The sequence below is a fragment of the Urocitellus parryii genome, chromosome 14 (assembly GCF_045843805.1).
Source record: "Urocitellus parryii isolate mUroPar1 chromosome 14, mUroPar1.hap1, whole genome shotgun sequence".
NCBI classification, from domain to species: Eukaryota; Metazoa; Chordata; class Mammalia; order Rodentia; family Sciuridae; genus Urocitellus; species Urocitellus parryii.
In genome coordinates this window covers 42,401,255-42,417,511 of record NC_135544.1, presented here as the reverse complement: position 1 = coordinate 42,417,511, position 16,257 = coordinate 42,401,255, and the positions used below count along the sequence as shown (strand labels likewise).

General features: G+C 38.1%; 1 protein-coding gene across 1 annotated transcript in view; it reads right to left on the bottom strand.

Annotated features, from left to right (window-relative positions):
* LOC113183458 (putative ATP-dependent RNA helicase DDX60) overlaps positions 1–16,257 on the bottom strand; it is a 112,888-nt gene that overhangs the window by 70,181 nt on the left and 26,450 nt on the right. The window contains exons 9-12 of the mRNA XM_077792565.1: positions 4,997–5,138; positions 3,744–3,899; positions 1,565–1,670; positions 700–815 (exon numbers count right to left, since the gene is read on the bottom strand). Coding sequence (XP_077648691.1) covers positions 700–815; positions 1,565–1,670; positions 3,744–3,899; positions 4,997–5,138 — 520 coding nt within the window. The remainder of the gene's footprint in view (positions 1–699; positions 816–1,564; positions 1,671–3,743; positions 3,900–4,996; positions 5,139–16,257) is intronic.

Here is a 16,257-nt window from a genome sequence, read left to right as displayed (position 1 = left end):
AGGTACAACAAGTCAAACCACTTTGAAAGATGTGAATGGTTCATCTAAAGCCTCTCCTCCTATCTTACAGGAATCTTGGTAGCTATTTCTATAAGCAGGCTGATGAGTATTTCATTGGCGCATACTTACTGGGCAATCCCTTAACGTCTTCTGAAAGTAAGTTTTGTCAACTCTAAGGAGGTTGGGGTAAGCATAGAGGTAGATAAAAGTGAGATGAAGATAAGGAATGAACTGAGGAGACAAGATTCCTAATTCAAGCTCTGCTGATCTACTGGCAGTGGTTCTGTGGCTTCCTTTTGTGGCTTGAACCCCTGAGCACAAAGGCAGGTGGCAATGCTTGTATTTGTTACATGCAGTCCACAGTGAAAGTTGGTGGAAAGACTAGGCCTCACCAGATTTGACTCCACGGAATACATATATCTTTCAAATTACAAACTATCTTTTCTTAAAACCAAGCCCAGGTCTTGAGGAGACAAATGCCATATTTTTGCACCTTCTCCTAAGACACCTACAAACCATCAGGACACAAAATGAGAATTTTTCCATTACCATCCTTCCTGATGTACATCTTAATACTTGTAGACTATTTTAATTTTGACTCATGGCTGATAATGTGAGAACTTTTCACTATAAAATAAAACAACAGAGAGTGAAATCAATTTCAATTTCAATTTATTTCATCCCAGTCCCTGGGCTCACCATCATATTGGCACTTTGTCCTGTCATAATGGTCGCTAAGAGGTCTGTGAGAGTGCCAATGCACAAGTTCATCAAATTCCTTTTGTTTCACCAGGGAGGTGACGATGGGATCATCACTGTGAACAAACAGAAACACACACATGTTCTAATTGCTTGCCTCCAAATATAACAGCACAGATTTCATTTTGTAATAATTTCTGAAAATCATAGGTTGCTTTCTTCTTCCTGTGATATGATACGAGTGGTAGAATCCAAACAGCAGTTTATAGGAGGCTTAAGAACCCAGAACCACTCCATGTTTCTAACAGTCCCATCCCCATCCACAAATATTCATTCAATAAAACATGGGGCTAGAGTGGTGTACTCTAAGATTAAGATCACATACATGTTTACATAGGAGTGATCAAAGGTCTCTTTTCTCTCTGTCTCTCTTTCTCTTTCTCCCCATTTATCTACCGATCTATCTATCTATACAGATATAGGTAGATATAGAGATGATAGATAGATAGATGATAGATAGATAGATAGATAGGTGTACTGGGGATTGAACCCAGGGGCACTTAACCACTGAGCCACAACCCATCACTTTTATGTTTTATTTTGAGATTTCACTAAGTTGCTTAGGGCCTCCCTAAATTGCTGAGGCTGCTCTGAATTTGTGATCCTCCTGCTTCAGTCTCCCAAGCAGCTGGGATTAAAGATATGTGCCACCATGCCCAGATCATTGAATATTTTGATATTAAATTCATTATATACTACAGAACATATTACATGTAGTGAAATATATTTCAAAGAATCTTTAATAAGTAACCCATCCATTTCATGCAAGTGTTTATTCATATGGAGCTCATTTTGGGCCATCTACCTCTTTAGGAAAGGAAAGTCCTTCAAAATGTCGCCAGTAAACTTATCGATCACATCAGATGACACTGGAATAAAACCTAAATTAGGCAGCTTTTCATTAGAGCCATCTGTAAACAAAAATAAATAAATAAAATAAAATAAAACAAGGATAGATGTGAAATATTTATACAAGAATATAATATATATTTTCTAAAAACTTCACATTAAAAATATCTGTCATTAATCCTATTTACATTTATCAATTTCAGTCCTGCCTATTAAGCTGTTTCCCACATTAAAACATTTTGGAACACAGCAGAACAGACAGAAATTAAGCATATTGGTGGATAGGTAGGTAGATGAATGGATGAACAGAGTAATCTGTATATATATATATTTCTTATTTGCAAATATTTTTGCTTTTATTATTCCCCATTTTGAGACAAGGAATCTCAAGATGGAAGTTTCACTCAGATCAAACATGCGCACGCGTGCGCGCACACACATATACACACACACACACTCTTTTATGAAATGAAATAAAAACAAGAAGGAAAAATATAGGTGGTAATGAGATATTTTCTAACATTACAGTATTCTCTTGGGTCCTCCTTGATATTATAACCTAACACACACAGAATAGCTAGACAGATGATTGATAGGTAGGTGGATAGATAGATCAGTAGATATCATAGATATCAGATATATCTGGCATCTATTCTGATGTATCTATGATAATGGGCTCATGAATGACTTTTTCTATGGTGCCTAGTTCTTAATTCTAGGTACACTGCCATTGCTCTTCCTCTTGCTGTCCCCTGTTCCTGTGATTGCCCTGATACTTTCCTGTCCTAAGCCCCTGCAACCCTGGCTGAGCACTTTTCTACCTACAGCCCATGTGGAGCAGACCAGAAACACTAAAGACAGCTCTTACCCACAGTCACAACAGGAGTTTATTGATAAATACTTCAATTATCTTGCTCTTCAGTTAAGATACCTCCAGGGTACTTTGTACCTTTCAAGATTTTCAGTGAAATTTACTTGGACTTGCCTTCAATGGAAACCAACTCGTGAACATTTCCTACATTGGTGCTATTCCCTTCTGGATCTTATCTAAGCACTCTCTTACTGGATCTTCGTGGGATCAATAAACTACTTGCACTCAATGGTCTTTGTCTGAAAGAACTCATACTGATAGAAGAGTATATTTTTCCCTTAAATTATGAAAAATAATCCTTCTATCAATACATCCTAAGTATCCCCTGTGGCTTTCTCTCTCTCTCTCTCTCTCTCTCTCTCTCTCTCTCTCTCTATATATATATATATATATATATATATATATATATATATATACTTTTATTTTATTTATTTATTTTTATGTGGTGCTGAGGATCAAACCCAGGGCCTTGCATGTGCTAGGCGAGCGCTCTACCACTGAGCCACAACACCAGCCATCTCACACTCCTTTTGGATCATTTTCTTTTACCTGAAGTTCATCACAAAGAAACATCTTCAGTGATGCTGTGATAATGAATAAATCAATTTTTGTTTTTCTGAAATTGTACCTATTTCTCATTCATTCTTAAATTATATTTTAACAACTACATATAATTCCACTGCATTCTGAATTCTATTATTGTTAAAGGAAAATTTATTAATAGATTAATCTTTTTCCTTTGTAGGTATCACTGGTACTTTAAGATTCTTTATTTTTTATGTAATACAATTTCACCATGTTGTATCTACCATACATATTTCTAAATATAATATTTAATATTATTAACTACATTCCTCATGTAGTACAATAGATATCTAGAGGTGCATCCTACATAAATGCCAATGTATATCCTTTAAACTACATCTTCCTGTCCCCCAACACAGGAATGCTGGGTGTCTCTTAATCCAGATTTCAAGCATTTTAAACTAGGAGATTTTTTTTAGTTAATCCAAATTTCCATACTGCTGAAAGTAGAATTTCACATATAACTGGCTCATTTTTTAAATTGGCAACAACACTAATTACAAACAAAATATAAATCTTCCAAATTATAGTTACTGCATACCACCCCAAACATATGACAATTATTAAAATGTATAATACCAGAAAAGTATGTATATTTGCAGCATTAAGTTAGTGGTACTTTCAAAACATTTTCAGTGAAACAATGCTTATATTTTGAATTAAATTAGGAATCTGTTACCTTTGATTGGTGATGGAGACTTTCTAAGAAACTGAAGTTTTGTTGTCCTCAAAGGAAATGAATTTCCCACATTAAACTTTGTTACCAACTTTGATACAGTGTTCCAGAGATGTTCATAATCCTTCATAATAGCATTTCCCAAATTCAAATGTAGGCCTATATAACAATGAAAAACACTATAGAAGCATACATTTTGGCTAAATTTATGGAGCTCTAACTATATGTCAAATAGTAATGTTTTCAGTGAGATACATATTATACCTAGAAGAAAATGGTCACTGGTATTGACTAAGAGAGAAGATTTTAAAGTTGTTCTTGTTTTTCCATTTGATAAGTGTTAAAATTATAACTATAGTTACTAAGGATAACAAATGGTAAATATTTAATGTTCTTCATTATTCTTTAATGCTTTTAAGATGTTATAGCATACATAACTTTACAGTCAATAAAAATGCATATAGCTATGATTTTGGAGAGATGAAAAATTAGTAAAAGACCACTGAATTTACAGGTAGTCAGTTCATTCCAATGTTAGCAATACAAAGCAACCAAACCCAAGCTGTCAAAAAAGCTTCAGTAGGGCTGGGTTGTAGCTCAGTGGTAGAGCACTTGCCTATCATGCGTGTAGCACTGGGTTCAATCCTTAGCATCACATAAAAATAAATAAATAAACAAAATAAAGGTATTGTCTCTATCCACAACTGAAAATATTTTTTAAAACCTTCAATAAAGCTCAGTTATGGTTCCATGACAATGGTTTTTATTTTTCTTTAACAAAAAAGAAACGTCAGTAGACTTATTCTAAGAAAACTATTTTAAAAAACCAAAGATATAAAAAATGACACATAACAAATATATAAAAATACTTGTGTTTTAGGAAAAGGGTACTTTTTTTAAAAATCTACTAGCAGAAATCACATTAATTAGAGTAATTTTATTAAGAAATATTATGCATGAACTTAAAGGAAAAATTTAACTGTTAAAATTATCTGGAAATGCCTTATACATAAATACACATTTTTCCCCAAAATACTTTTGGAGTGATATTAGTGAAATAAATTTTTTGAAATTCAATATTCATTCTGATTATCACTAAGTAAAAGTTATTTACATAAATGAACAAAGATTAAAAGAAAGGAAAATAATTGCTTTTATATGCTAGAAGTTCAATAAAATTTCTTTGAAGATTTAAAACCTCTGCAATATTTATCTCTGCATGAAAGTTTAATTGTCATTATATAGTAAGGTTATACCTTTTACATCTTCATTTTCATAGTAAAATGCAATATTCTTCAACAAAGGCCCATCACTTAAGTCGGAAAGGTGAACTAAATTCAGATTCCAAGATTCGAAAATGTTTATATTACTTAGGATGGAATATTCATACCACCTTTTCTGAAAATGAAAAATAAAACCAATTTATTTACAATTTTAATTTTAGCAATAAAGTATGGAATGACTTTATACACTTCTGTAATTCAACTATAAGGCCCGTGGGCAGGACTGTTTCAATTCTTATTAATATATAAGCCCACTCAGGCTGAGTGCTGATGAACGCTTCATTACTTAAAAGATTAAAGCAAAAATTAAATTCAAAACTTCCTTCCAAGTGAATTCAGTACAGTTCTTTATCCCAAATCAAGGAAATCTGTATTCAATTTTCAATATTTTTTCCTTACTCTGTGATATGTAGATATAGTCTCAAAGCTATAGAAATACTTCTGCTTTCAAATATGCCTCTGTTCTTACTTAGGTTTTAATGTTTTCCAATTTTACTTTCAGGTAAAAAGACCATTTAAAAAGCTTTTGATTATTCAGGGATCTATAATATGCTGAATCCTTCAACTCAAAGATTCCCAGGCATCTTGTGCACCCACCAGGTTTAGGCTGGGAGGCTATATTCCCAAAGGGCACAGGCAGAGTGTCTTCACTGATCACACTGGTAGAGTGGACCCAGATCAGAACCTAGTAAAGCTTTCAGTGAATGACAATTAGCAGTCCATTTTCAGATAAACTGAAAGAGGAGACTGAAGCTTCTCTGCCCCCATACCCCTTAAAAATAAAACATAAATGCGTTGCAAATGGAGACAATTCAGGAACAATTAATTTATCTGTATTGATGTGGAATTTTAACTTAGTGCTGTCCAATAGAAATGAAATATTGGGGCAATGGGGATGTGGCTCAAGCGGTAGCGTGCTCGCCTGGCATGCTTGCGGCCCGGATTGGATCCTCAGCACCACATAAAAACAAAGATGTTGTGTCCGCTGAAAACTAAAAAATAAATATTAAAATTCTCTCTCATCTCTCTCTCTCTCTCTCAAAAAAAAAAAAAAAAAAAACACCAAGGGTTTCTTTCAAAAAAAAAAAAAGGAGATAGGGGATCCAACATGGCGGCCGGCGAGGAAGCAGCGATTCCAACGTCTCCACTTTAACGGGATAAGAAAGACCCACCTGAACAGATGCAGCCTACCTACGGAGGAACTTCTAGCATAATTCCCTTAAGAGGAGAGCAGCCGTGAACTGGTAGGTTTATTGGAAGCGACAGTTCGTCCCAGAGAAGTGGATCTTGGACAGCCTCTCGGGCACAGAGGTATAGTCCCCCAGCCATCAGCCGCTCGGCAAGCGGCTCCCCCGGGAGGCCTAGAGCTCGCTCTGGGAACAGCCACTTCACCTGCCCGGTTCCTAATCACGCGGCCACAGTTAACCGGCTCCACAGGTGGCCCAGCGGTGGGTGCAGAAGTCGAGTCCTGAGGCCAGCGGCCACTTTTGCAAGCGGCTGACACCCGAGCGGTTTAGCCCGCCCCGCCAGAAACGGTAGTCAGCCTCCGCCATCAGGGCTTCCCTGGGAGGCACAGAGCTCGCTTTGGGAGCAGCAGCCTCACCTGCCCGGGTCCTAACCACGTGGCCACAGCTACCTGGCTCCACAGGTGGCCCCACGGCGGGTGCAGAAGTCGAGTCCTGAGGCCAGCGGCCACTTTTGCAAGCGGCTGACACCCGAGCGGTTTGGCCCGCCCCGCCAGAAACGGCAGTCAGCCTCCGCCATCAGGGCTTCCCTGGGAGGCACAGAGCTCGCTCTGGGAGCAGCAGCCTCACCTGCCCGGCTCCTAACCACGCGGCCGGTTCCTAACCACGCGACCACAGCTACCTGGCTCCACGGGTGGCCCCGAGGCGGGTGCAGAAGTCGAGTCCTGAAACCAGTGGCCTCTTTTGCAAGCGGCTGACACCCGAGCGGTTTAGCCCGCCCCGCCCGAACCGGCAGTCAGCCTCCGCCATCAGGGCTCCCCTGGGAGGCCTAGAGCTCCCACTGGGAGCAGCCACTTCACCTGCCCGGGTCCTAACCACGTGGCCACAGCTACCTGGCTCCACAGGTGGCCCCGCGGAGGGTGCAGAAGTCGAGTCCTGAGGCCAGCGGCCACTTTTGCAAGCGGCTGAACCCAAGCGGTTTGGCCCGCCCCACCCGAACCGGCAGTCAGCCTCCGCCATCAGGGCTCCCCTGGGAGGCACAACCTCATTTAGATTAGGGGCTGTGCAGACCTGCCATCTGAGCAAGCAGGGCAGGCAGACCTGCGGCCCACTGGAAAGACAGGCCAGGTAGCTTGCCAGCGTGGTGGACACGCAACACCGAGGCAGTCGCGTCACACTGGTTGGAGTGGGGGTGGAGCAGAGTCGCCGCCCAGGTCCGGAGGGGGCTCAGCGACCCATTGGAGAGGTAGTCAGGTACCCCCATTGAGAGTGGGGGCTGTGCAGAACTGCAACCCACCGGCCTAGAGGCCTGCCAGCACGGTAGACACGTCACACCAATTGGAGTGGGGACCCAGCTGAGCCGCCACCCACATCCAGACCAGGACCAACGACCCCAGGGTGTGGTAGTTACGTCACCACAATTGGAGTGGAGGCAGAGCAGAGCCGCCACCCGTGCCCGCAGGGGGGGCAGACCTGAGACCGATTAGCGGGGTAGACAGATCACCCTAATTAGAGGAGGAGCAGAGCCACTACCCGCCCTGCAAGGGAGACTTCCCAACTATACAAGAGCAATATAAATAAATAGGGGGTAAAAATCAAAAACACAACAGTTGCACCAAGCAGAAAGAAACGCGAGCAGTATGAAAAGACAAGGAAAGAAAGGACCACAAGCAATGCAGGTCAACTCAACTTTAGAAGAGGTAATAGCTGCAACAGATGGAATGTCAGATAAAGAGTTGACGATATATATGCTTCAGATGATCTGGAGTCTCAAGGAAGACATGAGACAGCAAAATCAGACAATGAAAGATCACATCGACAAACAAATCCAGGAAGTAAAAGATCAATTTCACAGGGAGATAGAGGTAATAAAAAACAAACAAATAGAAATCCTAGAAATGCAGGAAACAGTAAACCAACTTAAAAACTCAGTTGAGAATACTACCAGCAGAGTAGATCACTTAGAAGAGAGAACATCAGACAATGAAGACAAAATATTTCAACTGGAAAAGAACATAGACAGCTCAGCAAGACTGCTAAGAAACCATGAGCAGAACATCCAAGAATTACGGGACAATATCAAAAGACCAAATTTAAGAGTCATTGGGATACAGGAAGGCACAGAGCTCCATACCAAAGGAATAAACAGTCTATTCAGTGAAATAATACGAGAAAACTTCCCAGACTTGAAGAATGAGACAGAATCCCAAATCCTAGAAGCCTACAGGACGCCAAATGTGCAAAATCATAAGAGATCCACACCTAGACACATTATAATGAAGATGTCCAACATACAGAATAAGGAGAGAATTTTAAAAGCTGCAAGAGAAAGAAAGCAGATTACATTTAGGGGTAAACCAATCAGGATAACAGCTGATCTCTCAACACAGACTCTGAAAGCTAGAAGATCCTGGAATAACATATTTCAAACTCTGAAAGAAAATGGGTTCCAACCAAGAATCGTGTATCCGGCAAAATTAAGCTTCAGGATAGAAGATGAAATTAAAACCTTCCATGATAAACAAAAGTTAAAAGAATTCACAGCTAGAAAACCATCTCTTCAAAAAATCCTTGGCAAAACATTACAGGAAGAGGAAATGGAAAATAACATTGAAAACCAACAATGGGAGGTAGGACAGTAAAGGGGGGAAAGTAGTCAAAGTGGATAATAAATCAGGTTTAGTAACATCAATAAACAAATATGGCTAGAAGAACAAACCAGATCTCAATAATAACCCTAAATGTTAATGGCTTAAATTCACCAATCAAGAGACACAGGCTAGTAGAATGGATCACAAAACAAGACCCAACAATATGCTGCCTACAGGAGACGCATCTGATAGGAAAAGATATTCATAGACTGAAGGTGAAAGGTTGGGAAAAATCATACCACTCATATGAACTGCGGAAACAAGCAGGAGTGGCCATACTCATATCTAATAAAATAGATTTCAAGCCAAAGCTAATCAAAAGGGATAAAGAAGGACACTTCATACTGCTCAAGGGAACCATACACCAACAAGACATAACAATCATAAATATATATGCCCCAAATAATGGTGCAGCTTTGTTCATCAAGCAAACTCTTCTCAAGTTCAAGAGTCTAATAGACCACCATACAATAATCATGGGAGACTTCAACACACCTCTCTCACCACTGGACAGATCTTCCAAACAAAAGTTAAATAAGGAAACTATAGAACTCAATAACACAATTAACAACCTAGACCTAATTGACATATATAGACTATACCACCCAACATCAAGTAGTTACACTTTTTTCTCAGCAGCTCATGGAACCTTCTCAAAAATAGACCATATATTATGTCACAGGGCAACTCTTAGACAATATAAAGGGGTAGAGATAATACCATGCATCTTATCTGACCACAATGGAATGAAACTGAAAATCAATGATAAAGGAAGGAAGGAAAAATCAAGCATCACTTGGAGAATGAACAATAGGTTGCTGAATGATCAATGGGTTTTAGAAGACATCAAGGAGGAAATTAAAAACTTCCTAGAGTTAAATGAAAACACAGACACAACATATCGGAATCTATGGGACACATTGAAAGCAGTTCTAAGAGGAAAATTCATTGCTTGGAGTTCATTCCTCAAAAAAAGAAAAAACCAACAAATAAATGATCTCATACTTCATCTCAAAATCCTAGAAAAAGAAGAGCAAAACAACAGCAAAAGAAGTAGAAGGCAAGAAATAATTAAAATCAGAGCTGAAATTAATGAAATTGAAACAAAAGAAACAATTGAAAAAATTGACAAAACTAAAAGCTGGTTCTTTGAAAAAATAAATAAAATTGACAGACCCTTAGCCATGCTAACGAAGAGAAGAAGAGAGAGAACCCAAATTACTAGCATACGGGATGAAAAAGACAATATCACAACAGACACTTCAGAAATACAGAAGATAATCAGAAATTATTTTGAATCATTATACTCCAATAAAATAGAAGATAGTGAAGGCATAGATAATTTTCTTAAGTCATATAATCTGCCCAGATTGAGGCAGGAGGATATAGACAATCTAAACAGACCAATAACAATAGAGGAAATAGAAGAAACCATTAAAAGATTACCAACTAAGAAAAGCCCAGGACCGGATGGGTATACAGCAGAGTTTTACAAAACCTTTAAAGAGGAACTAACACCAATACTTTTCAAGCTATTTCAGGAAATAGAAAAAAAGGGAGAACTTCCAAATTCATTCTACGAGGCCAACATCACCCTGATTCCGAAACCAGACAAAGACACTTCAAAGAAAGAAAACTACAGACCAATATATCTAATGAACATTGACACAAAAATCCTCAATAAAATTCTGGCGAATCGGATTCAAATACATATCAAAAAAATTATACACCATGATCAAGTAGGATTCATCCCTGGGATGCAAAGCTGCTTCAATATACGGAAATCAATAAATGTTATTCACCACATCAATAGACTTAAAAATAAGAACCATATGATCATCTCAATAGATGCAGAAAAAGCATTCGACAAAGTACAGCATCCCTTTATGTTCAAAACGCTAGAAAAATTAGGGATAACAGGATCATACCTCAACATTGTAAAAGCAATCTATGATAAGCCACAGGCCAGTATCATTCTGAATGGAGAAAAATTGAAGGCATTCCCTCTAAGATCTGGTACAAGACAGGGATGCCCTCTCTCACCACTTCTGTTCAACATAGTCCTCGAAACTCTGGCCAGAGCAATTAGACAGTCAAAAGAAATTAAAGGCATAAAAATAGGAAAAGAAGAACTTAAATTATCACTATTTGCAGATGATATGATTCTATACCTAGCAGACCCAAAAGGGTCTACAAAGAAGCTATTAGAGCTAATAAATGAATTCAGCAAAGTGGCAGGATATAAGATCAACACGCATAAATCAAAGGCATTCCTGTATATGAGCGACAAATCCTCTGAAACGGAAATGAGGACAACTACTCCATTCACAATATCCCCCCAAAAAATAAAATACTTGGGAATCAACCTAACAAAAGAGGTGAAAGATTTATACAATGAAAATTACAGAACCCTAAAGAAAGACATAGAAGAAGACCTTAGAAGATGGAAAAACATACCCTGCTCATGGATAGGCAGAACTAACATCATCAAAATGGCGATATTACCAAAAGTTCTCTATAAGTTCAATGCAATGCCAATCAAAATCCCAACAGCATATCTTGTAGAAATAGATAAAAGAATCATGAAATTCATATGGAATAATAAAAGACCCAGAATAGCAAAAACAATACTAAGCAGGAAGTGTGAATCAGGCGGTATAGCGATACCAGACTTCAAACTATACTACAGAGCAATAGTAACAAAAACAGCATGGTACTGGTACCAAAACAGGCGGGTGGACCAATGGTACAGAATAGAGGACACAGTAACCAATCCACAAAACTACAACTATCTTATATTTGATAAAGGGGCTAAAAGCATGCAATGGAGGAAGGATAGCATCTTCAATAAATGGTGCTGGGAAAACTGGAAATCCATTTGCATCAAAATGAATCTGAATCCCTATCTCTCGCCATGCACAAAAGTTAACTCAAAATGGATCAAGGAGCTTGATATTAAATCAGAGACAAGGTATCTGATAGAAGAAAAAGTTGGTTATGATTTACATGCTGTGGGATCGGGCTCCAAATTCCTCAATAGGACACCCATAGCGCAAGAGTTAATAACTAGAATCAACAAATGGGACTTACTCAAACTAAAAAGTTTTTTCTCAGCAAAAGATACAATAAGAGAGATAAACAGGGAGCCTACATCCTGGGAACAAATCTTTACTCCACACACTTCAGATAGAGCCCTAATAACCAGAATATACAAAGAACTCAAAAAATTAGACAATAAGATAACAAATAACCCAATCAATAAATGGGCCAAGGACCTGAACAGACACTTCTCAGAGGAGGACATACAATCAATCAATAAATACATGAAAAAATGCTCACCATCGCTAGCAGTCAGAGAAATGCAAATCAAAACCACCCTAAGATACCATCTCACTCCGGTAAGATTGGCAGCCATTAGGAAGTCAAACAACAATAAGTGCTGGAGAGGATGCGGGGAAAAGGGCACTCTTGTTCATTGCTGGTGGGACTGCAAACTGGTGCAGCCAATTTGGAAAGCAGTATGGAGATTTCTCGGAAAGCTGGGAATGGAACCACCATTTGACCCAGCTATTCCCCTTCTCGGTCTATTCCCTAAAGACCTAATAAGAGCATGCTACAGGGACACTGCTACATCGATGTTCATAGCAGCTCAATTCACGATAGCAAGACTGTGGAATCAGCCTAGATGCCCTTCAATAGATGAATGGATAAAAAAAATGTGGCATTTATACACAATGGAGTATTACTCTGCATTAAAAAATGACAAAATCATAGAATTTGGAGGGAAATGGATGGCATTAGAGCAGATTATGCTAAGTGAAGCTAGTCAATCTTTAAAAAACAAATACCAAATGACTCCTTTGATATAAGGGGAGTCAACAAGGACAGGGTAGGGACGAAGAGCTTGAGAAGAAGATTTACATTAAACAGGGATGAGAGGTGGGAGGGAAAGGGAGTGAGAAGGGGAATCGCATGGAAATGGAAGGCGATCCCCAGGGTTATACAAAATGACATATAAGAGGAAAGGAGGGGTAAGACAAGATAATACAAATGGAAGAAATGATTTACAGTAGAAGGGGTAGAGAGAGAAAAGGGGAGGGGAGGGGAGGGGAGGGGGGATAATAGAAAATAGGACAGACAGCAGAATACATCAGACACTAGAAAGGCAATATGTCAATCAATGGAAGGATAACTGATGTGATTCAGCAATCTGTATACGGGGTAAAATTGGGAGTTCATAACCCACTTGAACCAAACCGTGTAATATGATGTATTAAGAACTATGTAATATTTTGAAAGACCAATAATAAAAAAAAAGATGTAAATCATAACAATCCCCACTTGTACCAGCTTTAATTCTGGTATTCTTTGGACAATTTTTATGACTACTAGGGAAACCCAGATAAAATGAGAAGGACTCCACAGAAGTTACTGTTCAATTTAAAGCTCCAGTGTCACCAGAGTTGGGACAGGGAAGAGAAAGGATAGGAAGAAGCCAGAGGGGCTAGCATTCAATATCTTGTCATGACCCTTGTCCCAGGAAATTCAAAAACATAGTGATTTAGGAAGAGAATTGTAACAACATTCCTTTCGTCTGCCTTCCATTCCATTTGATACAATAGAAGAGCCCTGGATTTTTATTTTCAACAAAATCAATACTTTTTTAAAAAAAAAGTTTTTTTAAACCACATTTCAAGATCTCTTAAACTTCATTTTTCTTATGTGTTTTTTTTTTTTTTTTTCTGATAGGTCCATGCTGAAAGAACAGGCATCCTAATAAATCAGGAAAAAGTGTTGCCCTCCAAAATATAGACATTGAAAATGTCAGTTGCCTTTCTGTATTTGAGCTTCCAGGAGCAAAACCCATCTATGTAGTAATTATTTATGCCACTGAACATCAGTAGCAGGGGCAGCTTTATACAGTTGCAGAAATAAAGTGTTCATACCCATAAAAAAAAAGGAATGAAATTATGGGAAAGTTGTCCTTCAAATTTTCTAGAAATTATATAAAAAAACAACCTGAAATAAATTATAGTAATTTATTTGATTTAACACATAGATTTAAAATATTATCATGTTAGCATGCAATTAATGTTGAAAATATTAACCAACAGTTTGCATGTTTTTCACACTAATTTTATGAAATCTGATATTTTATTATTTATTTATTGGTTCTTGTTATACATGACTGCAGACTAGATTTTGATATAATTACAAGCATGAAATATATCTTATTCTATTGAGAGTCCCAGTCTTCTGGATGTATGACGGTGGGATTCACTGTGTTGTTTTCTTATATGTACATGGACAAATTATGTCAGATTCATTCTACTGTCTTTTCTTTTCCTATCCTCCCTATCCTTCCCCGTTCCCTATTGTCCAATCTACTGAACTTCCATTCTTCCCCTCACCCTCAACCCCTGCCTTATTGTGGGTTAGCTTCCACATATCACAGAAAACATTTGGCCTTTGTTTTTTTGGAAATGGCTTACTTGGCTTAGCATGATAGTCTCCAGATTTATCCATTTGCTAGCAAATATCATAAAGTCATTCTTTTTATGGCTGAGTAACATTCCATTGTGTATATATGCCATGTTTTCTTTATCCATTCACCTGATGAAGAGCACCTAGGTTCCATAACTTCGCTAGCATGAATTGAGCTGCTATAAACATTGATGTGGCTACATCACTGTAATATGCTGATTTTAAGTCTTTTGGGTATATTCTCTGGACCAAGATAACTGGGTCAAATAGTGGTTCCATTCCACGTTTGCTGAGGAATCTCAATAGAGAAGTGCAAATTAAAACTACACTGAGATTCCATCTTACTTCAGCCAGAATAGCAATTATCAAGAATATAAGTAATAATAAATGTTGGCGAGAATATGGAAAAAAGGGCACACTCAATACATTGCTGGTGAGGCTGAGAATTGGTGCAACCACTCTGATATTTTTTTTAAATGTACAACACAGCCTGGTTCTAACCACATAAGTCAAGGAGGCTGCCCAAAGGTCACGATGAAGTTAAAAATATCAAGGGAAGCGGAACCTTTTACCTATAGTTTAGTTATATCTACAAATAAACCACCAAAAAAGCTACACACAGCCATAGAACCATGGTTCTCAAAAGTTAGCCTGAGCCTCATCTGGAAGGATTGTTAAATAAAACACACATTGCTGGGCATCTGACTCAGTAGGTCTCAGGGGAGGCCTAAGAATCTGCACTTCTAAGAAGTTTCCATGTGCTGCTGACACTATTGTTCAGGAACCACACTTTGAGAATGATTGCCATGTAGTTTTTCCCCATTCGAAAGCATCACAGTAATTAATGGGGCCTCGCTTCATTCACTTGATACAAGAAGTGCCTCTGGTGTGGCCTCCACTGCCAAGGTCCACAGTAGACCTCCCTGAGCTATCCCACAGATTTTCCCAGTTACTTTTTCCTGAGTTCTCAAAAACATCCTTTATTGTAAAAATCTCAGGGGGGTCCTGAAATTACAGTTCAAGCTACAGGATGGTTCCAACAGCAGGGACTATAGAGAATGGGAAAGAAGAGAAGGGAGACTGACCATGGAAAATCCAGACACTACTGCAGAGGGCATATGTTTGAAGCTGGACAGGGCAGAAGTCCTATCTCAATGTGGCCATTTATTACTTGTGCTTATGGGTCACTTTCTTTCAGCCCCAATTTTTCAATTGTAAAATAAAGAAATAAAAGGACTGTTTTCGTATCTAAATGAAATGATACAAATAAAGGACACACATGTGGAGCAAGTGCAGAACAAATAGTGGTGTTGTTATCACTTCCAGCAATCCAGGTCATCCCAATTAAAGACTGATATTTCCATCACATAAGTTAGAAAGCATGTTCTGCAGGGCCATCTTAAAACCATCCCAAATTTATAGAGTTTTACAATGTCATTTTTACCTAATTCTTTCAAATGCATTTTTAAAAAATCTACATAGAACATTCTTCATAAAAGACAACTTTAGGTTAAATTTTTTTTTATTTACCTGTAAATCAATACCACAAGTATTACATTCATACCCTTTGGTAGTTAAGTACACATAACTTAATCACTATAACTTCAACAAAATAAAGTTAAATATTTCTGAGAAATGGATTTACAACAAAAGCTACAGCATAATAATACTGATGCTATAATGTCTTATTTTAATATCTGACACATAGTATCACCAGGTTTACTATATTAACCTAAAGGGACTTAGGTTAAAAATGTCTAAAGTAAATTAAATAGGAGCTAGAAATGGAATCTTCCTAACCCTCTTTTAATGAATCATAGACTACAGCCTTCTGAAAGACTATCAAAATACTTAGAGGAAAGTTCTGCAATGGGATTTGGAATACAGGTATGTATTTCCTCATATAAGCATCAAC